The 26,552-nt window shown below is 59.5% G+C and overlaps 3 protein-coding genes across 19 annotated transcripts in view; 2 read left to right on the top strand and 1 right to left on the bottom strand.

The window, feature by feature from the left end:
* Positions 1 to 4,143, top strand: part of NUP188 (nucleoporin 188) — a 53,377-nt gene extending 49,234 nt beyond the window's left edge. For 2 of the 6 annotated variants that reach the window (XM_001928828.6, XM_021069847.1), the window contains 10 exons: positions 319 to 519; positions 666 to 758; positions 1,121 to 1,279; positions 1,543 to 1,680; positions 2,273 to 2,347; positions 2,432 to 2,665; positions 2,769 to 2,900; positions 3,153 to 3,226; positions 3,339 to 3,468; positions 3,552 to 4,143. In XM_001928828.6, the coding sequence (XP_001928863.1) occupies positions 319 to 519; positions 666 to 758; positions 1,121 to 1,279; positions 1,543 to 1,680; positions 2,273 to 2,347; positions 2,432 to 2,665; positions 2,769 to 2,900; positions 3,153 to 3,226; positions 3,339 to 3,468; positions 3,552 to 3,728 (1,413 nt within the window). In that variant the 3' untranslated portion in view covers positions 3,729 to 4,143. Of the gene's footprint in view, positions 1 to 315; positions 520 to 665; positions 759 to 1,120; positions 1,280 to 1,542; positions 1,681 to 2,272; positions 2,666 to 2,768; positions 2,901 to 3,152; positions 3,227 to 3,338; positions 3,469 to 3,551 lie in introns of all 6 variants that reach the window. The other 4 variants (XM_021069833.1, XM_021069842.1, XM_005660505.3 and 1 more) reach the window with 3 other exon arrangements.
* On the bottom strand, positions 5,059 to 23,622 carry SH3GLB2 (SH3 domain containing GRB2 like, endophilin B2). Of its 12 annotated transcripts, XM_005660506.3 has the most exons (14): positions 23,382 to 23,622; positions 19,112 to 19,253; positions 18,263 to 18,391; positions 11,653 to 11,786; positions 11,296 to 11,388; positions 9,969 to 9,980; positions 9,192 to 9,254; positions 8,124 to 8,273; positions 7,692 to 7,715; positions 7,179 to 7,268; positions 6,791 to 6,891; positions 6,499 to 6,513; positions 6,134 to 6,374; positions 5,059 to 5,843 (listed from the first exon to the last, which is right to left on the bottom strand). In XM_005660506.3, the coding sequence occupies exons 1-14, from the start codon at positions 23,442 to 23,444 to the stop codon at positions 5,736 to 5,738; spliced, it is 1,365 nt and encodes a 454-aa protein (XP_005660563.1). In that variant the 5' UTR covers positions 23,445 to 23,622; the 3' UTR covers positions 5,059 to 5,735. The 12 variants fall into 12 exon arrangements, with proteins under 12 accessions (XP_005660563.1, XP_005660566.1, XP_005660565.1 ...); XM_005660509.3 differs by lacking the exon at positions 8,124 to 8,273; XM_005660508.3 differs by lacking the exon at positions 6,499 to 6,513.
* Positions 26,209 to 26,552, top strand: part of MIGA2 (mitoguardin 2) — a 29,001-nt gene continuing 28,657 nt past the window's right edge. The window contains 1 exon segment of the mRNA XM_001928959.6: positions 26,209 to 26,317. The gene's annotated coding sequence lies outside the window, so the exon portion shown is untranslated.

Here is a 26,552-nt window from a genome sequence, read left to right on the forward strand (position 1 = left end):
AGGTCGAGAGAAGTGAAAAGCCCCTGGGGTGAAGAGTTGGGGCAGAGGGATCCAGGACTAGACAGAAGGACCACTCAGGCAGGGAGGAGCGCAGCAGGAGGGGAGGTCGTTTTCACTCTGGGTGGCAGCTGAATCGGGCAGTGGCAGTTTGGGTGCGGGGAGGGAGTGCGGCTGAGAGGGTCCGGTCTCCACAGGCTCCCTGAGGTGTGGCTGACCCCGAGGTGCAGGTGCCCACACGAGGTCTGCCCGCGTCTCTTCCCGCCTTCCCCCGCACCACTTCCTTCCCTTTTGCTCATCTTTGTCTCTGGGCTCCAGCAGGTGTGTGTCCTGGGCCTGCACCTGGCCAAGGAGCTCTGCGAGGTGGATGAGGACGGTGACTCGTGGCTGCAGGTGACCCGAAGGCTCCCCATCCTGCCTACCCTCTTCACCACCCTGGAGGTGAGCCTTCGCATGAAGCAGAACCTGCACTTCACCGAGGCTGCGCTGCACCTGCTCCTCACCCTGGCTCGCACCCAGCAGGTAGGAGGCAAGCCCCAGGGCAGCAGGGAGCCTCTTCGCTTGTGCCGCGTGGCTTCTGACACTGCCTGTGACCCTCCCAGCCTGGGCCTGCCCCCTGTCCCTGGATGGGCACAGCTTCCGTCCCATTCCGCCTCTTTCCTTCCCAGGGAGCCACAGCAGTGGCCGGAGCCGGCATCACCCAGAGCATCTGTCTGCCCCTCCTGAGTGTGTACCAGCTCAGCACCAATGGGACAGCACAGGTGAGAGCCAGTGGCCTGCCAACGCCCTTCCCCAGCTCCCGGGTTGCTTTCCTTAGCGGCCTAGTGAAGGCGCCGTGGTTCAGAATCCTCCCTGCCCGCTCAGCGGTCTCTAGCGAGAGCAGTCACAGCTAGGAGGGTCGGACCCACGTCCAGAACCTGGGATTCCTGTGGCTCTGTCTAGTGCTGTTCCCTTGTCACTGCCACCTCCAGACCCTCGCCGGCCCCGCCGGTGCCCCTTCCAGGAGGTTTCCCCCTCCTGGAAGCCAGGCTGCCTTAGCTGCTGGCCTGCAGGGAGGCCCTCCTGTCCCTCTCGGCTGGGCTCCTTGGCACCTGCCACCATCGTGCCTGCCGTTGTGTCTCAGACGCCCAGCGCCTCTCGGAAGTCCCTGGATGCCCCCTCGTGGCCGGGTGTCTACCGCCTGTCCATGTCTCTGATGGAGCGGCTCCTCAAGACGTTGCGCTACAACTTCCTGACCGAGGCCCTGGACTTCGTGGGGGTCCACCAGGAGCGCACCCTACAGGTGAGAGGCTGCCCGCGTCTCGGGGGTCGGGGCTGTTCAGGGCTGAGGCTGGGGTCAAGGATGCTGTACGGAGTGCCGGCTGCCCCAGGCCAACCTGCCAAGTGCGGGGCATGGGCTGGGATCAGCTCAGCTGGAACCTCTTGGTCAGAAACCTTAGTCATAACGCCATGCCACCGGGTGCCACCACCTCAGCGTCTGAGGGCAGGAGCAGGTGCGGCTGGTCCCTGTGTCACCTGGTCTCTCCCTGTGTCCCCCTGTCCCAGTGCCTCAACGCGGTGAGGACTGTGCAGAGTCTGGCCTGCCTGGAGGAGGCGGACCACACTGTGGGCTTCATCCTGCAGCTGTCCAGCTTCATGAAGGAGTGGCACTTCCACCTGCCCCAGCTCATGCGGGACGTCCAGGTGGGCCTCCGCCGCCATCCCCCGGCGGGTCTGGGGACACACTCGGGGGCGGGGCGCTGAGGGAAAGGCGGGCCTGTTCCTGGAGTGTGGGCTTTTTGCCCAGGTAGCACAGGGTTTGGTTTCACGTTGCTTCCTCCGGAAGGGCAGCCTCCTAGGCTGAGAACCTGGGCTCTGTCCCGTAGATTCCCATAGCTGGGAATCAGCCAGAGAGGGCAGGGGAAGAACACAGCCTGGCGTTTGCTGGTTGTGTGACCTTGGCCAGGTCACCTCACCGCTCTCTAAGCCTGTTTCTTCTGTAAGATGGGAAAGTCACCCCCACCTTATTTATTCACTTGGGACCTTAGACTGTGTCCGACATGCATCTGGGTCCCAGGGAGTCGGTCCAGGCCTCTGTTGAGCCAGAGTTAGCACGTGAGCACGCTTGGCAGCAGTGGTGATTTTGAGCCTGGGAAGGTAGGGAGGTGAGCACTGTAGGTGCTCTGGGAGCGGAGAAGCACGTGCTTGGCACGTGGAGCCCGGCTTGGGTGGTCTGGTCAGTTGGCTGGGCTGCTGCCACGAGGACCCTCTCAGCCCTCCCCTGGGTTTGCTGTAGGTAAACCTGGGCTACCTGTGCCAGGCCTGCACCTGCCTCCTGCATAGCCGCAAGATGCTACAGCACTACCTGCAGGTAACCCAGCCCCACCCGCCACTGCCGCCTGGACCGCCTCACCCCTGGCTTCTCTGGGCTCCAGCTCTTGTCTCCTCCCTGCAGAACAAAAATGGGGAGGGCCTCCCCTCGGCCGTTGCTCCCCGGGCCCAGCGGCCCCCCACGGCTGCCCCTTCCTGCTCCTCCTCCTCCTCCTCCAAGCAGCCCACGCCCGACACAGAGGCCGCGGAGCAGCGCGCCTTGCACGCGGTCCAGTACGGCCTCCTCAAGATCCTCAGCAGGACCCTGGCAGCCCTGCGCCACTTCACCCCCGACGTCTGCCAGATCCTGCTGGACCAGGTAGTGGCCCCAGTGCGCCGCTGAGGCGCGGCCGTGCCCCGCGCGGCGCCGAGAGCTGCCCGGGCTCCGGCAGGGCCTCGACGGCTCTCGTCTCGCCTTGCAGTCCCTGGACCTGGCGGAGTACAACCTCCTCTTCTCCCTGAGCTTCACCACCCCCACCTTCGACTCGGACGTGGCCCCCTCCTTCGGGACGCTCCTGGCCACCGTCAACGTGGCCCTCAACATGCTGGGAGAGGTGAGCTGGCTCTGGGCGGGCCCGCAGCCCAAGCGCCTCCCAGTCAGCCTTTCCCGGGCGCCACCTCGCGTGCGTTTGCCCAGCCTTCCCAGCCTGCTGCTCCTCCCGAAGCGAGAGCGGTGGCGCCCGTGGAAGGACGAGTGTGGGGTCCAGGGAGGCAGCTCGTAGACTGCTTAGCGCAGGCGGCGCCCTCGGGGAGGTGCAGCTTCCACCGAGCCCTCGTTTCGTGTAACTCCTTGCTTCTCCCTCCAGCTGGACAAGAAAAAGGAGCCCCTTACCCAGGCCGTGGGGCTCAGCACGCAGGCCGAAGGGACCAGAACGCTGAAGTGAGAACGCCCTCCTGGAATTGGGCGGGGGCGGGCGGTCTCGGGCGGCCCGTTCTCTCGGCCCACGGCCAGCCCGGCCTCCGCAGCAGCACCCGAACCCGCCTTTCTCCAGGTCCCTGCTGCTGTTCACCATGGAGAACTGCTTCTACCTGCTCATCTCCCAGGCAATGCGGTACCTTAGGGACCCGGCTGTGCACCCCCGCGACAAGCAGCGGATGAAGCAAGAGCTCAGCTCGGAGCTGGTAGGATGGGCAGCGGGCCTGCGGGAGGGGCGGCCGGCCTCCGGGCGGGGTGCGGGCCTCATCCGATGCCCTTGCTCTTGCAGAGCACTCTGCTGTCCAGCCTCTCCCGCTACTTCCGCCGGGGAGCCCCCAGCTCCCCTGCCGCGGGCGTCTTGCCGTCGCCTCAGGGCAAGTCCGCTTCTGTCTCCAAGGCCAGCCCTGAGAGCCAGGAGCCTCTGATCCAGCTCGTGCAGGCCTTTGTCCGCCACGTGCAGAGATAGGGCCGCGGCTGCCGCCCACCTACCACTCTCCACCAGCTGCTGGGTGGCTCTGGGCCGCGGGGGCACTGCTGGCCCCACGGGGCCCGTCTGGGGCTGAGAGCAGCCCATCGCTCTCTTCCCAGAGGGGTCACAACTCCCCGCCCCCGCCACCTGGAATTATTTTTGTAATAGATCAAGAGGTCAGCGGCAGGGGTGGGGAGCCCCGAGCCTGCCGCCTTCAGCGCTCCCCAGAGAGGTGCATTCCTCTCCTTCCACGCAGCACCCATTCCTGGCCAGGGTGAGGGGGGCCACCGTCATGGGCAGCCACGAGGGGCTGCGTGCACGGGTTTGAGAGTCTGTTTTCCATGCTGTTCTTGCAGTTTTTGGTAATACTGTGGTCTATTTATACAAATATTAAAATACTGTTTATAGACAAGCGTGTGCGGTGTGTCTTCAAAGCCCAGGAAGGACTGGCCAGCTCTCCAAGCACCGGACCGTCTTCCCGGCCAGGGAAGCAGCTTGGAGAAGGCAGGGTTTTTATTGACAGCCACTCACTGACACCCTTCCCTTAGCGTCTGGGGGTTGGGGTGCTGGCTGAACACACACTGTCCCCTCCCGGGCCCACCCAGGTCTTGTCCCTCTGCCCCCAAGTGTCAGCTTACCAGCTGGCCCAGCTTATCACTGGGTGTAGCCTTCTATTTATAGCTCTGCCTCCTGGTCTCTCCAGAAGCCCCGGGGTGGGGCCCACCAGCCCTTGGCCTCCTGAAGACCTAATCACAGCCCTCCGGGCCCAGCCTCAAGCCTTAATCTAAAACCTGGCTGGTAGCCCAGAACTACCACTTGACGTTTCCGGAACCAGACAGACCTGTGCCAGAGTCCCTGTGTGGCCAGCTGCCAGTTCCAGAACCTTCAAGGGGTAGCTATCACATCTCTTCTTCCCTCGTCTTTTTTCCCCCATTCTTCCCTCATCTGAGGATACGCGGCTGCACGCGAGCGTGCTCAGCTGGGTGCTGGGCCCCAGGAAGCGCTGTCAGCTCCCGGTCACTCAAGCTGAAACCTATAGTCCGCTCCACTCAGCCCGAATTTAAGTCTGTCTTAGGAATAAAATGTCCGCATGACTCTTATTATGTAGCTTCAGCGAGGAAAAAGCACCCCCTGAGCCGCAAGGGGAGGTGGGTGGGCTGGGACGACACACTTGCTGCTCTAGGGCCCCCTCCCCTCCGAGCTAGAGCTTCAGGAGGGGCCGCAGCAGGCATGCGGCTTGTCCTGTTTGTCCCCTTGCCACCCAGCACATGTGACATCTCCTCCTTCCTTCCCTGCCTGTGAGGCCCGTGACCCACTGGAGCCCAGGCAAGGTGCACACGAAGGATGGTTTATTATGCGTCACTGGCTAGAGAGCAAGCAGACAGCAGAGTAAAAAGATCAGTTAAAAAGTGAGTGCAGAGAGGGGCAGGCTGCAGCCGCCACACTTGGCTTGCGCTGGGCGGGGAGGGTAGCACCGGGGAGATGCCGCTGCGGCCCAGCCCCGCCTCTCCAGCAGGGCTCCCCTCTGCCCGGGCTCAGCCAGAGGGGACAGCACCCGCTCCCCGGGCCTGCTGCCCACAGACCTACCTGCCTGCCTTTCCCCCTCGGCTGCTTTTGGCAACGAAAAGGCAGGCGCTGTCTTGCCAAGCCCGCACCCCACGGCTTCCTCAGGCCGTCTGCACGGAACCCCGGGGGCCTGGGAGCTGAGGGCCGCCGCTGCTGCAGCCAGCACCCCCTCCTCAGCAGGAGCCGGCCAGGCTGGGGCGCTCAGGGACGCAGGCAGGTTGGGGGGGCTCTGGAACCAGGTCAGAAGCAGGGCTGGGGGAGGGGCCGGGATCATTCAGCCTCTGGGGCCCCTCGCAGCCAGACGCCCGGGGGCGGGACGGGGTGGGGTAGCTCTCCCCACCCTGAGCAGCTGGGTCACCAACAGACGAGACAAGTGGCGGGGTCGCACCCGTCCTCTCCTGCCCAGGCCAGAAAGGGCAGGCCCAGGAGGAGGCCCGCTTAGCTGAGCAGTTCCAAGTAGGTGACAGGGACCTTGCCCTTCTTGTTGCCTCTCTCGCCAATGAGCCAGTCGGGGTCCATGCCGGGCAGGCTGTAGACAGTGATGAGCTGAGGAGGAGGGCAGAGCAGGAGCGTCAGGCCCTGGCCAGGGCAGAACTGGCCCCCGACCTGCGACCTCCAGGGGCCGGAGCTCCCCCTGGCTGCCCTGCGCTGAGACTATGGAGGCGGCATCCTCAGAGCCAGAGCCACCCCTGCTCTCGTGGCCCGTCCTGGCTCTACGCCCGGCCCTGGAGACTTGAAGCTGGTGCTGCAGCGTCTGCAGGCCCAAGGCCCCAGCGGCGCTTCCCTGGTGCTCCTAAGCCAGCCCTCTACCACCCCCGGGTGGCACCCAGGCCCACCTCGTCAGCCAGCAGGGCCAGCTCACTGCTGTCGGCCGCCTCGTAGTCGTAGAGCACCCGGGCCTTCCGGGTGCCGCTGGCGGGAGGAGCCACCTCTTCCAGGCGGAGAGCGGCCTCCCCAGGAGGGGCCAGGCCAGCCCCCGAGGGCCCTACGGGCATGGTGGCAGCTGTGGTGGTGGGTGAGGTGCTGCTGAGGGGCGGGGAGGCGGGCTCGGTGGTGCCCACGAAGGTGCCTGGAAATCTGGAGAGGAGAGCGGGGGGTACCTCTCAGCAGCCGGAAGCCATGTCCCAGTGGGAGCCTCCTGCGCCCCACAAAACGCCAGCTGGGCCCAGGGCTGCGGAGGCGAGGCGACCCTGCTACTTACATGGCTCCCTGGGAGCTGGCAGCATGAAGAGAGAGAAGCAAGCAAGGGGAAGAGTGAGACGCCCCCGCCGTTCCTGCCACCCCTGCACCCCACGCCATCCCCCCCACATTTGCCAGAAAGCGCACCCAGAGGCCCCCGGGGCCAGCTCCCTCACGGGCGTCCTGACAGCTGCCTGGGCCCCGGGAAGGGTGAGCAGCCTCACCGGTCAGCAGCCCTCCACCCGCCCCGTGTGGCACAGGCCTTTCTGAGCTCGGGGCGGTCGGGGACGGGAGCCAGGGTCCCGGGCGGGCACCTGCCCAGCTGCTTCTGTAGGTCCAGCATGTGGCGGTAGCACTGGGCATAGTAAGTTGTCTGAGACTCGACGAACTCGTGGAGGCAGCGAAGGTGGTTCACCTGCGGGGAGGAGGCCCACGGCCGATGGCTGCCAGGGCACCCAACATCCCACCCCGGCCGTCCCTCGGCTCGAGCCTCTTGCTCTTGAGGGTTGGAGGTCCCCACCCTTTGGGACTTGCTCTGTCGAGGCCAAATCCTGCCCTTACAGCAGGGGCTCAGGCGGCCCTTGCCCAGCTGCCTCTGAGATCCAGGGGCGCTCGCTGCCCCGGTGTGGACTAGTTGAGTGGGGACATGAGAGGCGACAAGAGGATGTGGGGGACAGGAGGAGGAGATGGGGCAGGACTCACGTGAGTGCTACTGATGCCCTCCAGCAGGAGACGGGTCACTTCGGCCTGCCGGTCAAACTCTGTCTGGGCCACTCGGAGCTCCTGCTCGGCCTGGGGACAGCGGAGGATGAGCACCAGAGAGAGGGGGGCCCCCAGCCTCCCCCCCAGCCGCCTTCCCCCACGCCCCGGAGGCCTGCCCAGGACCGGCCCCCTCTTCCTTTCTGGGGCAGACCTCACCTCCCACCTGGAGCCCTGACCCCTGGAGCAGCGACAGCCCCACGAGGAGCCCCCGGGGGCCAGTTCTCGGCCGAGCAGCCAGCTTGGGGGACTCTGTCTGGGCCTTTCACACTCATTCACTTGCCCATCTGCAAACCCAACCAACCGTGGCCTCCAGAGGGCCCACCTTACGCTACAGGGCAGGTGGGAAGTGACAGGCCTGCCACGGGCCCGCAGGGGGCAGAGCCCAGAACTGGAAACCGTCCCGCCCCCGATGGCAACAGGTGCCCGCACCCCCTTCCCCACCCCCTGACTCACCTTGTCCACCTCGTCGTTCCAGAGCTGCAGAGACCACACAGGGCCGGTCAGCGGGGGAGGGAGGGGGGCACCGGTCAGCAGGGGAGGGGCGGGGAGGGGAGGATGCTGAACCCCAGAGCCCGTGCCTGCCCAGCGGACTGAGACCCCAAACCCTTCTCACCCGCACTCTTCCCAACTCCCTCCCCACGACCCGACAAGGAGCTGAGGCTGGGGTGAGGCCTGGTAGGGGGGCGGGGAGGGCACCGACGTCCCCATCTATCCAGTCCCACATGCCACATGCGGGGAGGGGGACAGCCAGCTGGGAAGTCCTGCTTGGGTTTCTCCTACAGTGCACGCCCCCAGGCTCCGACTGGGGTCTCAAGGCTAAGGTCTCAAGGCAAAGGCTGGCGGGCTGGGAGGCAGGACCGAGTGACCCTGGGCCAGTCACTGAACCTTTCTGTCCTCCGGTAGAGAAAGGCAGCCTCGCGCCCGAGTCACACTGGGGTTCAATGGCAAAAGAAAAAAACAGGGCAGCCTCCACCCTTCAGGATATCTCTCCTTCCACTCGGCCCAGGAAGGGGGGCAGGAAGTGTCATCCAGAGTCTAAGGAAGAGAGACCCCCGCCCCCCACCACGGCTTAGGAGACCCGCTTCTCCTGCCCGCTGCGGGACATCTACCCTAAGACGGGACTCTAAGACGAAATGCAGAAAGCACACAAGGCCAGCCCTGTGGACTGGGGACAGAGAGGCCCCCCTCAGTGCCTTCCAGAAAATCACGACACGGGAAGCAAGCTCCATGTGTCCAGGAGCGACCCAGCCACCGGGGCCGGTGCCCTAAACTCTGGTTCACGCCCCCAGGACAAATGACGGCACATGGCAACATGCTGGTGACAGATGGAGGAGGTCACCCACGCGGGGAGGGGTGGGCAGGGGGGACCGAGAGAGAGAGGCAGGAAAAGGCAGAGCGGAGGCTTCGACAGGTGTGATGATGGACCTGTTTCCCCAACTCGACAGCTAAGAGCACAGATCTCAACAGGGCTGTGGGGAGAAGAGACCCCGAGGCCTCCGAAGTCTCCCCCCCCACCCCTGCAGGACACACCCCGTTCTCCAACCGCAGGGCCTTGGCCCAGGCTGCTCCTCCGCCTGCCCTCCCAGAGCCTTCTCAGGCCTCCGAGCTCTTCCACGACACCTGCAGAGGTGCCCCAGAGGCGGCTGGAGGGACAGCGCTGTCCTTGTCCCCCGTCTAGGGGTCTGTGACCTCGGGGAAGGCCAGGCGCTCAAGGCCAGGGGTGCCTCCTCTGGGCGGGGGCCGGGCAGGCAGGCCCCCAGGCCCCCAGGCGATGGGGCCGCTGCTGCCCTAGGTCCCCCGCGCTGGTCCGTGCAGCGGGCCGCTCTCACCTTCGCCCTTCGTGGGCACAGGGCCAGGGGACAGGCGGGCGGACCGCGGCGGGGCTGCAGCCCTCCCCGGGCCTCTCGGGACCTCTGTCTGAGGGTGGGAAGCGGGGTGGGGCGGGGCGCTTACCGCCGAGGCGCTGGCCGAGAGAATGTAATTACGCGGTCTAGTCTCCTGAAAGTCAGGCACCGTCTGGCGGGGAACAGAGTTCACGGGGAAAGGGGTCACGCTGGGCCAGGGCCTGGAGGCCGCCCCAGAGTCTCCCCCAGGGAGATGCCAGGAGCCCCCGGCCCCAGGGACGGGAGGCCACAGACAAGTACAGTATGGATGGAGCCCCCGCTCCCCACGGCCGCCGCCAACCACCTGGAGAGGAGGCGGGTTTAGGGACTCGGAGACCAAGGCCAAGTGGGTGGACACGCTGGGGAGCCCGGGAGAGCCGAGGCCACCAGGAGACAGCCTGCGGCAGTCACAACCCTTACCTCCAGGCAAGCCAGAGACCAGGTCTGTCCCTGGCCCCGAGGTCAGGGCCCCAGTCTCACACAGATGCCCCAGGTAGACCCACCGTCCTCCAGACAAAGCCCGCCCGACCCCCGCGCGCTCCATCCAGACTGTCCGCACACCACGGCTCTCACTCCTGCGCAAGGACCAGCCCCGCCCCACACAACGAGGATGGACAGACGGATGCATGGATGGACAGAGTGACAGGCTGTCAACATTTGCAAAAAGCTGACTCACAGGCTCCAAGGCCCGGCATCCCCCCAGGCCAGAGGCTACCCGTGGTAGAGGCTCTGGAGGGGAGACCAGCTGCTTGCAAACCGCCCCGAGGACGTCCCCTGCCCGGCAGCGCGGGCCGAGGCCGAGCCGGGCCACCCCGGAGCAGCACAGCACGGGGACAGGGATACTCACATCTCCCTCACACTGAGCCAAGTTACCCAAAGCAGGACGGAAAGGAACAAAAACAAAGAGTTAGTGAGTCCACAGCGCAGGCGGGAACAGGTCCCCCAGGCCCCGGCAGGAGGGGACGCACAAGACCCTGCCCTCGGGAAGGGGTCCTGATCCGAGGGTGCGGGTGTCTGGGGGGGTGGGGGGCGCACTGCAGGGCCTGAGTCCACCGGGATGCCGCACCCGGGCTGCCGGGGCCCCGCTCAGCGGGGGTGTCCCGGCGCAGCCCAGACTAGGGAAGGCGTGGCGCCGCTCCACTGACTAAGGAAGAGCACCCGGCCCGGCCAAGGCGGGGAGCGCTTGCTCCGGCCCAGGTACTCCGGAGGCGGCCTGGCCCTGAGTGACGGGAGACTGTCCTGTCCAGGTGACTTGATGCCATGGGTCCTCCTACTGAACCCCAAACAAGACTCCAGTGGCTGAGCCCCTGCCTCCCATCTGGATCCCACACAAGCGGATGAGCTGAGACCTTGCCCGTGGCTCTGGCCAGAGGCAGTGCCCAGGTTCCATGGCCCCAGGAGGCCACACTGTGGGAGGGGAACATGGGGAGGCTTGGGACTGGGACTCCAGGGCAGCTGGGAGCCCAGGCTGGGCCTGGCCTTCCTGGGCCGAGGTCCTGGGTGGGCACAGGAGCCAGTTTCCCTGGCACGGCCTGGATCTGACCTAGCGACTCCCTCCCCAGGGTGTGAGGTGGCCTTGAGGCCCCTGCACCCCTAGCAACCTGGCCACCTGCGGGCCCAGCCCTCTCAGGCCTGGCCTGGCCCTAGTCCAGTCGTCCCAGGCTGAACGGGCCCGCGGGGGCCAAGAGTGAAGGGGAGGCAGGAGGGGCCCAAGCTCCAGCCGGGGTCGGGGCCTCCCTGAAGGGCGAAGGGGGGGAGGCGATCCAGCTCCGGGGCTCCCCGCCCCGCCGGAGCGCTGGCGCAGCGTGGGGCAGTTAGTAAGGGCAGCCATGCCCGGGCAGAGCCGAGCACTCAGGAGGGCAGGGCATGCAAGAAGCCGACCGGCTGTCTGCCTGGGGAGGCCGTGGGCTGCCCTGTGCCCAGATCGGGGCCCTGCTGGTCCACCCACCCCATCAGTATCCCGGCCCCCAGAGGTCTGGGCCACCAGGGTCCCGCTGGGGGTGGGGGCAGAGAGGCGCGGCCTGCAGCAGTCGGCCCGGAGCAGCGCCCCCCCAGCCAGGCCTCTCCAGGCAGGGACGGGGCAGGGGGGGGAGGCCATGCCGAACACCAGGTCCCTTCAACTCCTCCTTGGCTCCAACCAGGGCCAGGGGGCAGAGGGCCAGCAGGACACCTACCGTGGCTTTGGCTTCCGCGGCCTTGGCCTTCTTCAGCCGCGCCTTGCAGGCATCCAAGTCCAGACGTCGGTTCTGGAGGAGCCGCCTCTCCTTCTGCGGGGGCGAGAACGGGGATCAGGGAGACGCTGGGCAGCCCTGGGAGGCCCCTGGCCGGAGCGGGATGGCGATGGCCACAGGGCCGTCTGGTCGACACAGGAGAACAGGCCCGGACAGGGGAGTTGATCACGCCAGGCCCCTCGGTGCCCCCGGGCCACAACAGGGGAGGCCGCAGGAGGGCAAGGGCCCAGCACGGGAGGAGAGCCCGGGCTCGGCGGCGCTGAGGAGAGGGCCGCCAGGGTCACCAGCAAGGCCGCTCACCGAAATGGTCTTCCAGTCCCCTTCCAGGAAGTTGCGCAGGGGCGTGAGGAAATTGATGGAGGCCGTGTGGATAAAGTCCCTCTCCGCGGCTCCCAGGCGCTTCTCCGCTTCTGCCACCTTGATCAGCGTCTTCCCTGAGGGACAGAGGGAAGGGTGAAGAGGAGGGTGGCACTCTGGCCGCTGTGACCCCAGGAAGTAGGGGACAGATCAGACAGAGACGTCCCAAGAGGCACGAGCAGAATGGCTGGCCTGGAAACATGTGGAAACGCTACCTATCGACACACCCATTGATTGGGAACTGACAAATAACAGGGGGACACCTGACAGGCTACGAAGCCACCATCACCTTGACACCAAAACCAGACAGAGATGCGACCAAAAGAGAAAATGACCGGCCAATAGCTTTGATGAATATAAATACAAAAATTCTCCGAGTTCCCATTGTGGCTCAGCAGGTTATGAACCTGACTAGTACCCATGAGGATGCAGGTTTGATCATTGGCCTCGCTCAGTGGGTTAGGGATCTGGCATTGCCGTGAGCTATGGTGTAGGTCACAGATGCTGCTTGGGTCTGGCATTGCTGTGGCTGTGGTGTAGGCTGGCAGCTGCAGCTCCGATTCGACCCTTCACCTGGGAACCTCCATATGCCACAAATGTGGCCCTAAAATGCAAAAAAATAAAAACCCCAAAACCCCAAAACTCAACAAAATATTAGCAAGCTGAATCCAACCACACATAAAAATAGATCAGACACCACGACCCAGTGAGATGTATCCCAAGTTCACAAAGATGGTTCGACATATGCAAATCGATCAATGTGATACCTCACATCGACTAAAGAAAAGACAAAAGCCACACGATCATCTCAACAGATGCAGAAAAAGCATTTGACAAAATTCAACATCCAGGGAGTTCCCACTGTGGCACAGTGGGTTAATGATCCAGCTCATCTCTGTGGTGTTACCAGTTTAATCCCTGGCAGTGGGTTAAGCATCCAGCATTGCCAAGCTGTGGTGTAGGTTGCAGACGTGGCTTGGATTTGACCCCTGGCCTGAGAACTTCCATGTGACACACAGGTGTGGCAAAAAAAGGAAAAAAAAAATCCACTCACGAAAAACCTCTTACCAAAGTAGGTACAGAGGGACTCTATCTCAACATAATAAAAGCTATTTATGACACAACCCACAGCCAATATAATCCTCAACATTGACAAGCTGAAAGCCTTCCCACTAAAATCTGGAAGAAGACTGAGGTTTCCCTGTGGTGCCATGGGTTAAGGACCTGGCATTACCATAGCTTTGGCACTGGTCACAACTGCGGCTCAGGTTTGGTCCCTGGCCTGGGAACTTTCGTATGCCATGCATGCGGCCAAAACACAAATCTGGAAGAAGACAGGATACTCATTCTCACCACTTCTCTTCAACATAATACTGGCAGTCCATGCCACAGCAATCAGACAAGAAAAAGAAATAAAAGGTATCCAATTCGAAGGGAAGAGGTAAAACTGTCGTTACAGGCACAAGACATGATACTTTATATAGAAAACTCTAAAGACTTCACATGAAAACTATTAGAACTGATAAACTCAGCAAGGTAGCAAGATATAAGATTAACATAAAAGAAATTGGTAGCATTATTTTTTGCACCAACAATAAAATGTCAGAAAGGGAATGTGAATAAGCAATACCTTTTAAAATCATACCAAAAGGAGTTCCCATCGTGGCGCAGTGGTTAACGAATCCGACTAGGAACCATGAGGTTGCGGGTTCGGTTCCTGCCCTTGCTCAGTGGGTTAACGATCTGGCGTTGCCGTGAGCTGTGGTGTAGGTTGCAGACGCGGCTCGGATCCCACATTGCTGTGGCTCTGGCGTAGGCTGGTGGCTACAGCTCCGATTCGACCCCTAGCCTGGGAACCTCCATATGCCACGGGAGCGGCCCAAGAAATAGCAAAAAGACAAAAAAAAAATAATAATAATAAAATAAAATAAAAATAAAATCATACCAAAAAACAAACAAACAAACAAACAAAACACTTAGGGATAAACCTGGTGAAGGAGGTGAAAGACGTTCATGCTGAGAACTTTAAAACATTAATAAAGGAAATGGAGATGATTCAGGGAGTTCCCCAGTGGCCTAGCGAGTTAAAGCTCTGACATTGTCATGGCGTGGGCTCATTGCTGTGGCATGGGTTCGATTCCTGGCCCAGGAACTTCCTTGTGCCATGACTGTGGGGGAAAAAAGAAAGCTGATTCAGAGAAATGGAAAGCTATCCCGTGGCATTGGATTAGAAGAATTAATATAGTTAAAAGGGCCATACTACCTGAAGCAATATACAGATTTAATGTGATTCCTATCAAATTACCCATGACATTTTTCATAGAACTAGAACAAATAATCCTAAAATTTACAGGGAACCAAATTGCCAAAGTAATCCTGAGGAAAAAGAATAATGCTGGAGGCATAATAAACTTCCCGGACTTCAGACAACACTACAAAGCTAAAGTAATCAAAACAGCATGGTATGGCACAAAACCAGACAAAGGGATCAAAGAAACAGGACAGACAGCCCAGAAATAAACCTATACACCTATGGTCAGTTAATCTTTGACAGTGGAGGCAAGAGCACACAATGGGCAAGGGGTGCTGGGAAAGTTGGACAGCCACATGCAAATCCATGACGTTAGAACACGTCAACACACCCTCACACCACACACAAAAATAAACACAAAGCAGCTTAAAGACAGGACACCATAAATTCCTAGAAGAAAACATGGGCGAAATAGTCTCTGACATAAATTGTACCAATGTTTTCTTAGGTCGGTCTCCCAAGGCAACAGAAATTAAAGCAAAAATAAGCAAATGGGATCTAATCAAACTTACACACTTTTGCATAAGCTTTCGTTTTGTTTTGAAACCACACACAAAATGAAAAGACAACCAATGGACTGGGAGAGATTATTTGCAAATAAGGCTCCCAACAGGAGCTCCCAACATGGCTCAGCAGAGACGAATCTGACTGGCATCCATGGGGATGCAGGTTCGATCCCTGGCCTTGCTCAGTGGGTTACGGATCCAGCGTTGCTGTGAGCTGTGGTGTAGGTTGCAGTTGCGGCTCGGATCCCACAGCGTTGTGGTTGTGGTGTAGGCTGGTGGCTACAGCTCCGATTCAACCCCTGGCCTGGGAACGTCCATGTGCCGTGGGTGGTGCAGCCCCAAAGACCAAATCATAATAACAATGATGCTACCCGGAAGGGATTCGTTTCTCAAATACACAAACAGCTTGTGCAAGTCGAGGACAAAAAAACAACAACCCAACGGAAAAATGGGAGGAAGACATAAGTGGACATTTCTCCAAAGACACACAGGAGGCCAAGAGGTACGTGACAAGATGCTCGACACTGTTCATTATTAGAGGAATCCTTATCAAGCCTACAATGAGGTACCGCTTCACGCCCGATCAGAATGGCCATCACTGAAGTCTACGAATAACAAATGCTGGAGAGGATGCGGAGAAAAGGGAACCCTCCTGCAGTGCTGCTGGGAATGTAAACGGGTACAGCCACTAGGGAAAACAGTATGGAGCTTCCCCCCAAAACGCTAAAAACAGAGCTGCCACATGATCCAGCAATCCCACTTCTGGACATATATGCAGACAAAAATATAATTCAAAAAGATACATGCCGCCCCCTCCCCCCAGTTCACAGCAGCACTATTCACGATAGTCAAGACATGGAAAGAACCCAATGTCCTCCGCCAGCTGAGTGGATGAAGACAGTGGGGCACTGGAGTTCCCGTTCTGGCTCAGGGGAAACAAACCCAACTCGTATCCACGAGGATACGGGTTTGATCCCTGGCCTCGCTCCATGGGTGGCCATGAGCTGTGGTGTAGGCCGAAGACGCAGCTCAGATTCCACGTTCCTATCTATGGCTGAGGTGTAGGCTGGCAGCTGCAGCTCCAATTCAACCCTCAGTCTGGGAACCTCCATAGGCCGCAGGTGTGGCCCCCCCAAAAAAACAAACAAACAAAAACCACAATGCAGTACATATACGCAATGGCATACTACTCAACCATAGAAAAACTGAATTAATGCCATTTTGCAGCAGCATGGATAGACCTAGAGATTCTTATACTAAGTGAAGTAAGTTAGAAAGAGAAAGACAAATATGATATCACTTACATGTGGAATCTAAAATACCGCACAGATGGTGTTCCCGTCATGGCTCAGCAGAAACGAATCTGACTAGTATCCATAAGGATGCGGGTTCGATCCCTGGTCTCGTTCAGTGGGTTGGGGACTCGACGTTGCCATGGGCTCTGGTGTAGGTCACAAACGTGGCTCGGATCTGGCGTTGCTGTGGCTGTGGTGTAGGCTGGCAGGTACAGCTCTGATTGGACCCCTCGCCTGGGAACCTCCATATGCCACGGAGGTGGCCCTCGAAAGACTAAACAAATAAATAAAACATGGCAGAAATGAACCTTTTTCTTTTTGGCCACCCCAAGGCATACTGGAGTTCCTGAGCCAGGCAGGGGTCAACTCCAAGCCAGAGTTGCGACCTACACCACAGTACCAGATCCTTAACCCACTGTGCTGGGCCAGGGACTGAGTCACATCCCTGCTGCTGCAGAGACACCATCGATCCTGTCACGCCACAGCAGGAACTCCCAAATGAACCTTTATGAAAAAGAAACAGACCGAAAGACAGAGAACAGACTTGTGGTTGCCAAGGGGGAGGGGGGGAGGGGAAGGGTGGAGTGCGAATCTGGGGTTAGCAGATGCCAGCTACTGTATACAGAACAGATAAACAACAAAGACCCACTGTACGGGACAGGGAATGAAATTCAATATTCTATGATAAGCCGGAACGGAAAAGAATATAAAAAAAAGCATGGAAATATGCATAACCGAAACGCTTTGCTGTACAGCAGAAATTAAAACAACATTGTAAATCAACCGTATTTCAATAAAAACACTTTAAAGATTAACAAAATAAAAAATAGGAGGTCCCATCGTGGCGCAGCAGAAACGAATCCAACTAGGAACCATGAGGTTTCGGGTTCGATCCCTGGCCTCGCTCAGCGGGTTAAGGATCCGACGTTGTCATGAGCTGTGGTGTAGGTGGTAGACACGGCTCGGATCCCGTGTTGCTGTGGCTGTGGTGTAGGCTTGGCAGCTACAGCTCCGATTAGACCCTGAGCCTGGGAACCTTCATATGCCGCTAGTGTGGCCCTAGAAAAGGCAAAGACAAAAAAAAAAAAAAAAAAAAAAAAAAAAATTCATTTCCAGACTCTGGAAACTGACCAAAGGCAAAGAACACATTGAGAAGCACTTACTGAAGCACTTACTGGACCTCCCTAAAAACAATGGAGTCTGTGGCTTTCGATCCCGGGGTGCCAAAGCTCTGTGATGCTGCGGCTCTTGCAGGGCGGGGCAAGCCCTGAGGCTGCTGACTTGACTTGGGCTGGAACATGGAAAAATCCAGGGGGATGCAATTGCAAACAACAGAGAGCACAACGGCAAATTACCAGGAAGAAGGCCAACATCACCGCTGCATGAAGTTGCAACAAGCAACAGACCTGCCAGAAATTTAACAGGAGCCCTGGAAAAGGAGACAGCCCTAGGGGACCTTGATAAACTCCAGATCTCTCTGGTGGTCTGGAAGGCCACGTGTGGGTCTAGCACGCCTGGGAGAGGTGGAAGAGAACCCCAGCTCTCAATGCATCCTTGTCTAAGAGGGAGGCTTTGCACACTCACAAAGTGAAAACGGGGCAGACACGTAAACTGCCTGAACTTTGAGGGTGTTCCCAGCCCACTCACGATGCAGGATGTTTGAGCACAATCTCTGATTCATCATTGGCTGACACTAACACATGCAACCCCTAGGAAGTCAGGCATATAAACAGAGAATGGAGTTCCTGTTGCGGCACAGTGGGTTATGAACCTGACTAGTATCCATGAGGTTGGGGGTTCAATCCCTGGCCTCATCAGCCGGGTTAAGGATGCAGCGTTGCCATGAGCTGTGGTGTAGGTCCCAGATGTGGTCTGGATCCCGAGTTGCTGTGGCTGTGGTGTATGTAGGCCAGCAGCTGTAGCTGGGAACTTCCATATGCTAAGGATGCAGCCCTAAATAAAAAAAAAAAAATTAAATTAAAATTAAAATTAAAAAATCAAGTTGCAGAATAGTACACACATTCTGATCCCATTAATAAATACACACAAAGCAAAACCAGTCAAGGGAGGCTTCTGTTATTTACTCTATTTTTGTCTTCATGGAGTCAGGTTTTTTTTTCCTTTGGCTACGTCTGACGCGTATGTTACTTCCCAGGCCAGGGATCGAACCTGCGCCACAGCAGCAACCCGAGCCGCTGCGGTGACAACGCTGGAGCCTTAACTTGCTGCAACGCAAGGGAACTTTTACAAGGTTCCAACAGCTCAGAGATGTGACGTGCCTGCCTGAGGTCACACAGCAGAGCTTTTTACAAGGAGAACGAACACAGGTAGCATTTAGATAATTAAAACCAACAACAGACAAAGGAAGGAAAGACGTGAGGTGGGAGGAAGGTGAGCACCGGCGACCGTGACCCTTGACCTCGCCCTGGGGACCTGCTCACCGTAAGGAGTGGTGGGCCCCAGCTCGCTGGCCGCCTCTGCCATGTACTGAGCCAGCAGCTCCCCGTTGGTGACCCGTGAGGGCACCTTCCTGTCCAGCTTCTCATACAGGAACTCCTCCACTCGGGCACCTGTTGGGAGACAGCAGCCAAAGCCCAAGGCTGAGAGCCATGGTGACAGAAACGGACCCAGACCAGGGCCTGCCCCACAGGGGCGCCCAGCCGAGTGACTTCCAGAACATTCTCCGGCTGACGCCCACTACAACCCTGTGAGACCAGCACTTGACCCTCTGGAACCTTTCACTCCAGAGAGGAGGAGGCCATGGCTCAGAGACGTGAAGTGCCTGCCTGAGGACACACAGCGGCTGAATGACAGGTCTGAAGTCCAGGCCCCGCTGCTTCTCCCTCATTACAATACAGACTTACTGAGCATAACATGTGGCCAAGGCCCTAGAGGCGCCAGAAAGCTCTCGGCACACTCACTAGGCTCACAGCAGACTGCCAGGCAGACAAGCCTCCCGACCCAGGGACAGCCCGGGTCCCACAGGCTCTCCTGCAGCGGCACCTGCGTGCTCTGGGCTTGCGTGTCACTCTCTCTGGGCCCTGCTGCCTTCTCTCTGGTGGCCTGGCTCCCGTTTCTCCTGCCTCTTCTCCCCATTGTGTTTTCACTTCCAGGCATTTCTTCACCTCCTCTGTGCACAACTCAGCATTGCCGCTGCCCCAGAGAGCACTCCGGGGAGCCCAACACCGAGGCTGCTGCTTCCTTTAACCCCCACAGCAAGTCCCCTCTGCCGCCCAGGCCTCCTGCCATGGCTTCCTGTCCCTCGCCCGGGACCAGCCGTGTCCACTTACTGGGGTTGGGCTGCAGCAGCACCTCTGTCTGCCTCAGGATTTTCTCTGTCCAGTTCTTGGTGCTGTCTGCCCGGGCCAGAAGGTTCTCGAAGTGGGCATCAAGCTCAGTCTTCTCGGCCTGGCCAAATTTCTCCTCTGTGAACTGTGGGGGAAGCACCCGGGGTGGAGGGCTCAGAGGGCGGCCGGGAGGACCGCCCCTGCCCTGCCATCCACCCCTGCCCCTTGGCTGGAACTCAGGCCCCACGGTCAAGAAGCTTGCTCTGCCCCTGACCTGCTCTGTGACCCTGGTCAAAGTACAACTGCCTGGGCCTCAGTGTGTTCCTCTGTGAAAGGAGGTGCTTGGGCTGGAGTTTGGGGCTCAGATCCCCTCTCCCCCCAGACAAACATCTGAACAAAATCAGACCGACAACTTAGGGTGCAAGGAGCTCTTGGGAGCCCGTCCTTAAGGGGCCAGGCTGACTCTGAGGGAGCGCACTTGGTAGCACGTAAGTGATCAGGGAACAAAAGGCACAGAACGGGGTCTCGGCTTATCAGGAGGGTCCACAGGGAGCTGGGGGGCCACAGGGAAGGGAGTGCCAGGGGAGTGAGTGGGGGGAGCCCGGGATCCAGAATCAGAGGGACCGGATTCAAGTCTCAGTTCTCATAAACTGTGTGCCCTTGGGCAAGTGGCTTTGCCTCTCCGAGCATCAGTTGCCTAAACTGAAAAATGGGGACAACGGGGCATGGCATCTCCCTCATAGGTTGTGAGAACGAAGTAAAAACGATGTGGCTAAGACCTGAAGCCTAGGGTCTGGGAGGGAGTCCGCGTTCGGTGTAAGTGCTGGTGCTGTTAGGAGCTGATGGCAGAGATGGCTCGGGAGGCAGGGGAGCGTGGGGGGAGGATGCCCACATGGCTGGCCTCCGGTCACCTGGTGCAGTGGATGGGGAACCCCGCTGGCTCATCAGGGCCAACTGCCCAGGGCCCAGAAAGCTCGGCAGCCCCGCCCCAAGGCCAGGAAGGGACCAGGATGCGCCAGGGCTTCCCCTTCAGAGCCATGTAGGCTCCCTAGGAACAACCAGAATCCGGCCCACGTCCTGGCCGCTCTGATCTCCAAGGCCTTCTCCAGCCGAGGGAAGGTCACACAGGCCAATAGCAAAAGGGTGAAGGCCTGCAGGAGGAAGGCCAGTCCTGACCACAAGAGACCCTGCTGACTGCATCTGTGGCCCGACCCTGCGCTCAGGCCGGGCAAGTGTCCCATTTCACAGACGATGCCACTGAGGCTGAGCGAGTCTGGTCATCAGGGGCTGGGGGTTCTGGAGACCCCTCCCAGCCGACGTGGCAGCGATGAGTCATCCAGAGGCCGATGCCAGCCCTGGCTGCAGGCACATCAGGCTGCTCCGGCTCAGCAGCCATCAATTATGCATGGGGGCTCCGGTTTCTCTCGGCAGGGCTGGGTGGGCCAGGGCTAGAGCCCGTGGCTCCCCACCTGGGAACCCGCTGCTCCTGGCCTCCTGACTCCGCTTCCTCCTCACGTTCCCCAAACTGGGGCCCCCCAAGAGCCGGGCCGTGAACAGGCCTCGCCTCACCCGGCTGCTTCAGAGGGTGGCATTGGCACCGTTTTCCAGATGAGAATGTTGAGGCTCGGAGGCCAAGTCCCCTCTCTGGTCCTGAGTGTTTCCCCCGGAGGACGGGGCTGACGGGCCCCACCTCACAGAGCACTTGGCACGTGCTTCGTTCTGTGCTCAGCACCCAGTAGAGGCCTGATAAATGTTAGCTGAGGTTGTCATATTAATTAAAGGTCCCCCTCAGTCCCTTTTCTGCTCTCAGGAACCAGCCAGGGACCTCCTGACCCTGACGGCATCGCCACTAAGATGTAGGCGATCGGTCCCCCTCGGCGTGCACCTCGGCATTTTTGCTTCTTACGAAGGTTAAGGGCCGCACTCCCCACCGTGCCACCTGGCCACTTGTCCCTGGCATCACACATCCACCGAGGCTCAAAGTCCTAACCGGGCTTGCCCGACATCTTGGCCGTGGCTCCCACATCCACGGCTGCTTGCCTGGCTCGGATGGTGACGATGCCACAGGCTCCCTGGCTTTTATTATCATTTCTCCTTCCACTTCTGTAACTAACATTGCAATTACTACCAAGAGCATGAGTACTGGCACCGCCCACTCCCACCCCCATAGCTACCTTGGGTTTTTCTGCCTGGGCGCCCTTAGCCAGCTGTTCCCATCATCTGGACCAAATACGCAAACCTCTCTTGACTCTCTAGGACTGAGAAGCACTCCTGGAAGCCCCCATGCCAAAGGGATCCTGCCTCCGAATTGTTATCACCCCAGCTGGGGGTGAGGTAAGGCTCTTAAAGGTGCCCCTGGTACATGGAGGGGCTGAGCGCTCACCCAGCATGTCCTGGGACCGGGCAAGGTGGCACCTACAGAGAGGAGCTGCCAGGCGTTGATAATAACCGCCCCCATGCCTTCTGGCTGACTCCTATCCCAGGGCGGACTGGCCTCAGGAGAGTGCCCTGAGTGTGCTCTCTGGCCCAGGTCACATTTCAAGGCCCTGTCTTTTCTGGCAGCCACCCTGCCCCATGCCCGCCAAAAGGAAGGGCCCAGCGCTTCAGAGGCTGATGCCTGTGGAGTCCGAGGCTGCTCCCTGCAAGATGGGAGCAGCAGGGGGTGGGCGTGCAGAGCCAGAGAAAGCCTCTATTTATAAAGCTCCCAGCTCCCTCCTCCACCCTGGAGGCTGGGGCCTGGGCACTCGCTCCCACTCCAGTATGGGCCACCCACTGGGCCTGCTCCCACCAGGCAACCTTAGGCCACAGGGCCCAAGCCTCCCCACATACCCCAGGCTCTGCAGGCCTGGCCAGATCAGGTGCTAGGGCCCCACAGTTGCAGGAAACTGGCAGATCAGGTTCTTACCAGATGTGGGAGATAAAGCGGTTGCCATACCAACAGTGGGGAAGATTTTTTGCCTTCTGGATGAACTGGCACTCGCCAAGGGGCTCCAGGCTCCTGGCATCCCCAGTAGGGTGGGGGTCACCCACAGGGCTTAGAACATGGAGCAGCAACCCCCCCTAGGGCATTAATTCTCAACGGATACTGTGCTTTCTAGTAAACATGGGCACACGGGCTGGGCTCTTCCAGAGAACCAACAACCAGGCCAAGGACAAACAACAGGACCTGTTCCCGGAACGCTGCGACTGCAGTCACCCTTGGAGGCAGACATGGTGTGACACCCAATTGACAGAAGGGGACACGGCGGTTCCGAGAGAAGTGACTTGCCCCAAGGTCACGTGCTGCACGGGTACAACGCTAACCACGTTACACCAAGAGTGACTTACCTTTCGTGTGCACGTCCATGCAGAGTGCCTGGGACAGGGACACCTCCATGCTGGGAGGGTAGGGGGATTGCTAAGGCCATTTTTCAGATTGAAAAACTGAGGCCCAGCGAGGTGGAGCCCCCATCACCACCTCAAAGTCACAGGAGGGGACGCCACACCCACAGCTAACTCCTGGTCTTCGCCATTACATGAAAAGCTGCCTTAGTTTCTCTCTTTGTCCCTAACAAGGTGGGTAGGACTTGTTCTAATCTCAGCATCGCAGCTTCCCCCAAGGAGGGCATGGGAGCCAAACCCTGGCCCTTTCCCCATCCCCCCAGGCCCAGGGACATAAGAGGAAGCAGGCCTCCCAGGGAGCAGAAAGGAAATAATCCCAGCCTTTCTGGCTTCCGGACTGACTAGCCAAGCGTGCAAAAGGGGCCTGAGGGAATCAGAACCACCAGCCCATTGCACAGGTGCACCAGTGAGGCTCAGAGAAGGGGTCAGGGAGGGTGCACGAGTCCTTGGGCCTGGAACTCGGGCCTCCAAACGCCTGCTGGGAATCAGAGTCACTGCTGAGCAAGGGCAGGAAGGCAAGGGCCGCCTGGTGCCCTCTGCCCTCCTCAAAAGAGCCCCCACCGGAGCCGGGGCAGACAGACACCAGGTCAGCGGATAACCCGGCCAGCCGGCCGGCCGGTCGAAATGGTGGAGGCTGACGCCTCCCCGCCAGGCAGCAGGGCCGAGGTCCGGCTCATTCCCCGGCCCCGGGCCACGCTGAGGGTGCGGCCAGTGTGGCCGGCCGCCCCGGGCTCTTTCTAGCTACTGGACAGCGCAGGAGGAGGGGCGGTGGGGGGCTAGGGCGACCCCCGCAGCGGGGAAGGGGCGGCGGCCGCGAGGGCCTTCTCCCGTGGCCCGGACTCTGCTGCTGGGGCGCCGCCGGCCGCACGGGGCCCAGGGCGCACGGCCTCACCTGCACGGCCCGGGTGAAGAAGATGCCCGCGTCCGATGCCAGCTTCTTCATGTTGAAGTCCATGGTGCTCCGCAAGGCCGGCTGCGCCCGAACCGAGCGCCGCCCGACAGCCTCCAGGCCCACTGCCGCCGCCGCCGCCGCCGCCGGCCCGCACCGCGCCCACCTGCTGCCGGTGCGCCGGCCCTACGCGCGCCAGTCCCAGCCGCCGCCACCGCCGCCACCGCCGCTGAGCCTGCCGGAGCGCGCAAGGCGGGGCGCGGGCCGCGGGGGAGGAGCCGCGCCGAGGGGCGGGGCGAGGGGCGGGGCGGGGCGGGGCGGTGGAGACCTTGCCCAAGGCTGTTCGCGGCTGCCCCCTGCAGCCCGCCGGGATTTTATCCTCTCTCGGTTCCTCGTCCTGTGCCGGCCACTCCAACCCCCGCTCCCCACCCTCCGCCCCGACCTATTTGTTCCTCTTTTTCTCCGTTAGTCCGTTCACATCCTTTTCGCCTCCTGGGTCCTCTGTCTCCCTATTGCTCGGCCTCTTTTGCCCTGGATATCTCTGTGCCCCCGGCCGTCACCTTGATCTCTCTAGCCCCCTCTCCTCTTCTGCCCTACCCTGGTGACACTAAGAACAACCGAGCCAGGGGACAGGCCGGCTGGGGACTCGTCCTCCACCGCTGGACAATGGCTGTTTGGCCCCTGGAAACTCTGTGGTTCCCCAAAGTTGGAGGAGGGCGTGGGGAAGGCGGTTAAAGGGAGGGAAAGGGGAGAGAGTCTTCATTCTGCCCAGGTGGGGGAACCCACTAACCTCCAGGCATGGATGCCTGCTGACCTTGAACCAGCCCCTCACCGCTCCAGACAGGCAAAAGGACGGCCTGCACTTCACGCCTCCCTCCCATGGGGCTTGGAAGGGGCTCGTTGCCTGTTTCCACCGCTCTTGTGGAAGGCTATCTCTAGGCTTCCTCTTCTAACCCAGGTGTGAGCCCTTTTCCTGAACTGATAAACTTTCCTCTCTGCTCTGTCCCCTGGATTCCTGGCTTTATCTCCTTGCACTTGCACCAGTTCCCCATCACCTACTGCCTGCCTGCGCAGGGTAAGCTTCAAGGCACCTGTGGGCTTATTAAAAATCCAGACCCTGGCCTTACTCCCAGCCCTGGTTCTCTCAGTGCAGTTGGGGCCTGGCAGGTGGAGTTTTGAAAAGCTTCCAGGTGACTTAAATGTGTACCCTAGGTTCAGAACTATTGATCTTCATTATTATCTACTTGGAGCCACCATCAACTTTCATATCACACACCTGCAGTTATCATCTCTAGTGGTTTGTTTTTTGGCCGTATACACTGCATGTGGGTACAAACCCTTAACCTGTTATGCCACAAGGGAACTTCCTCTATGTGTTTTTTTGTATGTGTTTCTCTGTCTTCACTATGTATTTCTATTCATCTCTCTTGATAAATTGACTTATTTACCAGTGTCAGCTTATAGCTGACTATGTGATTCCTTTAGCCAGCATCCAGCCATATCATCTTTCAACAGCCATAAATCGATATAGTAATATGCTCATTCACTTGGTATCCACATGTTAAAGAAAAAAATATTCATGATACCTGTTGGAGTTCCCGTCGTGGAGCAGCGGAAACGAATCTTACTAGGAACCATGAAATTGTAGGTTCAATCCCTGGCCTCGCTCAGTGGGTTAAGGATCCAGCGTTGCCATGAGCTGTGGTGTGTAGGTCGCAGACGAGGCTCGGATCTGGCCTTGCTGTGGCTCTGGTGTAGGCTGACACCTGTAGCTCCAATTAGACCCCTAGCCTGGGATCCTCCATGTGCCGCGAGTATGGCCCTAAAAAGACCAAAAAAAACCCAAACCAAAACAAACAAACAAACAAAAAAAAATGGTAAGGACCAAGAGAGGCTACTGCGGTGGAGGTTTTGCAATAGAGAGAGAGATTGGGCTCAACTCCAAACACAAGGACAGGTGGAGCTTCATAGCCAAGCAGAGTAGGGGTCATTGGATGGAAAATGACTAAGAAGGAACACGGAGGCTAGTGAAATTCTTGCTGAATGCCGGCCAGGTGATAAGATATTGAGGCTATCTTCCCCTGTGGCTCAATGGGTTCAGGATCCATCCTTGTGGCAGCCGCTGGACAGGTTCATCCCTGGCCTGGGAACTTCTGCATGCCAAAAAGAAAGTGTTCGACAAATATGGAGAATGATCAGGTGATGGGGATTTTGCTAAACTGACTCTGCAGGATTCTTGCTAAAACAGAACCCTACGAGATGGGAAGCTCAAAGTTGAGCCTAGTGGAGCAGAGGGCTCAGAGGCGCCTGACTCAGATTGGTCAAGGAGAAAAGTCCTTATAAGCACTGTGTTAACAGGCATTGGCTCACTTGACTCCCAACTCTCAGGGAGACAGAGAGGCGTGGCGCTTTTGCAAACAACTCCAGAAGGTGGGGTGGCAAGTGTTTAGGATGCTGTGGGAAGTCAGAGATGGTGACCTTGGAAAGTGGGCGCTTGAAGGGCAGGAAGAACTTGTCCGTGTGGGAACCAGCGGAGGTGGAAGAATCAAATACAGGGGCTCAGTCCACCGCCGCTACCTTCTACAACGCCGCTTCGAAACCTGATTGCTCCGTCTCGTCTCTTTAAGAGCGGCCCCGCCCCACTCAGCCATCTGGGTCAATCTAATCCCGATGGCCAATCACAGGAGAAAAAAAAAAGAGCACTTCCGCGCCTCAACCGCACTTAGGGGGCGGAACTGAAGGAACCAAGAGGGTGAGACAAGGTTGGTCACGTGGCTCACCCAATTGGCCCGAGGCCGGGCGGTGCGGAAGAATCCGGCGCCGCTCATTGGCCAAAAGAAGGTCGACCCTGCGTGAGGCCACGCCCCCAGAGGCCCCGAGGTTGGTTGCGCGGGCGCCGGGGAAGGAGACGCTGCCCTTCTGCAGCGATGGGATCCCGGGTGAGTGAGGGCTGAGTGCGCGGGGCAGGCGGGCGGCGCGGCAGGGTCCGGGGCTGAGGCTTGTAGTGAGGGGGATCGGAGCGTACGCGGGGGACTGCGTTCGGGCGCAGGTGTCCCAGCTCAGCCGGACGAGAAGGGCCCAGGTTGGAATGAGCAGGTACTCGGGCCGTGGGCGTCACGAGAAGTGGAACGGAAGGTACCCGGTCCACTGAAGATGTCCGGGCTTGGAACACTT

This window comes from Sus scrofa, chromosome 1 (assembly GCF_000003025.6).
Source record: "Sus scrofa isolate TJ Tabasco breed Duroc chromosome 1, Sscrofa11.1, whole genome shotgun sequence".
Classification (NCBI taxonomy): domain Eukaryota; kingdom Metazoa; phylum Chordata; class Mammalia; order Artiodactyla; family Suidae; genus Sus; species Sus scrofa.

Coding starts and splice junctions, on each gene's coding strand:
- SH3GLB2 (XM_021069863.1), bottom strand. CDS start 23,444: ATGGACTTCAACATGAAGAAGCTGGCATCGGACGCGGGCATCTTCTTC. Junction 6,892..7,178: donor AGGGCATCAGTAGCACTCAC/GTGAGTCCTGCC, acceptor TCCTCCCCGCAG/GTGAACCACCTTCGCTGCCT. Junction 5,844..6,133: donor TGGCCCTGCTGGCTGACGAG/GTGGGCCTGGGT, acceptor CCTCCTCCTCAG/CTCATCACTGTCTACAGCCT.